Here is a 1068-nt window from a genome sequence, read left to right as displayed (position 1 = left end):
AATTTGGCACATCGGTAGTGTGATCACGAATGAGTAGTCCTTTACGGGAAAATCAAGGATAAAGAGCCTTTGCTGTATGCGAATTATATGTCATATTTCCTTTGTATGCATAACATATACTTACGTTTTCAGTGGCTCCCTTTTCAAGAGATACCTGATGATTGATTAGGTAATGAATATAAGCGTTTGTGTGCTATATGTTTAACCAACCAGTCCAATGTTTCGTATTGATAATTCAGTCTTCTGTAGACAATATTGTAATGAAAATTATTCTTTCTTCCATTGCAGGATTTAGTTCATACTCATATCATCTACACAAACAGAGCGTGAAATAAACTTGAAATATGCAAAGTATTTTTAATTGAATCTGAAGCAGTAGAGAAGAACCACATCTAATCAGTATAACACGTTATTAAAAACATTTTACATCCTTGATGCAAGAGACTGCTAAATAACTAATAACTTTTTTTAATCAAATGATTAGTAAGATTTTGTTTCTCTATAACAGTAACCTTTATTTTGAGCGTAATAATCACTAGATTACTTTATTAACTGAATTTTTATTTGGATTTTTGAACGTGAAATCTTTGAAAAAAGGGTGATAAGTAGTCATGGGACACAAACATAATTTGTTTAATAGTTAATTTGTCGGATGAAAATTTTCGTGGAATACTAATTCCCCTTTTTTAAAATTTAGGTTGTTATTTTGCAGTACTTTGAAATGAAAATGAGCTACTTTCCTGGTGAAAAACATGCTATATTAACATTTATACAATGTGATGGGGCTTCTTTCATTCTTGCCACTAAGATTCTCATTATTTTATCACTTGCCATGCAATTGTTTTAATTTAATGTAGAATGGAGCCTAAGGAGAATTCAGGAATCCGAGTTCCTCAAAAGGACCCTAGGTGCTTTTAGCTCCTGAGAAATCCAGGTTAGGGGCAGCCTTTCCAGGCACTCCTTGTGGACCCGGTGTTCCTCGCATTCCAGGAAGTCCGACTCCAGGCTCGCCCTTCTTACCCTGGGTTCCTTTCTGTCCCTTGATACAGTCACCTCGTTCTCCCTTAA

At 34.8% G+C, this 1068-nt stretch overlaps 1 protein-coding gene across 1 annotated transcript in view; it reads right to left on the bottom strand.

Annotated features, from left to right (window-relative positions):
• Positions 1 to 343: 343 nt before the first annotated feature.
• LOC135223567 (scavenger receptor class A member 5-like) overlaps positions 344 to 1068 on the bottom strand; it is a 9837-nt gene continuing 9112 nt past the window's right edge. The window contains exon 5 of the mRNA XM_064262085.1: positions 344 to 1068. This exon is cut by the window's right edge and continues 156 nt beyond it. Coding sequence (XP_064118155.1) covers positions 905 to 1068 — 164 coding nt within the window. The 3' untranslated portion in view covers positions 344 to 904.

The sequence above is a fragment of the Macrobrachium nipponense genome, chromosome 10 (genome assembly GCF_015104395.2).
Source record: "Macrobrachium nipponense isolate FS-2020 chromosome 10, ASM1510439v2, whole genome shotgun sequence".
NCBI classification, from domain to species: Eukaryota; Metazoa; Arthropoda; class Malacostraca; order Decapoda; family Palaemonidae; genus Macrobrachium; species Macrobrachium nipponense.
Note: the sequence above shows the minus strand (reverse complement) of the source record. Positions and strands in the feature narration are given on the sequence as shown.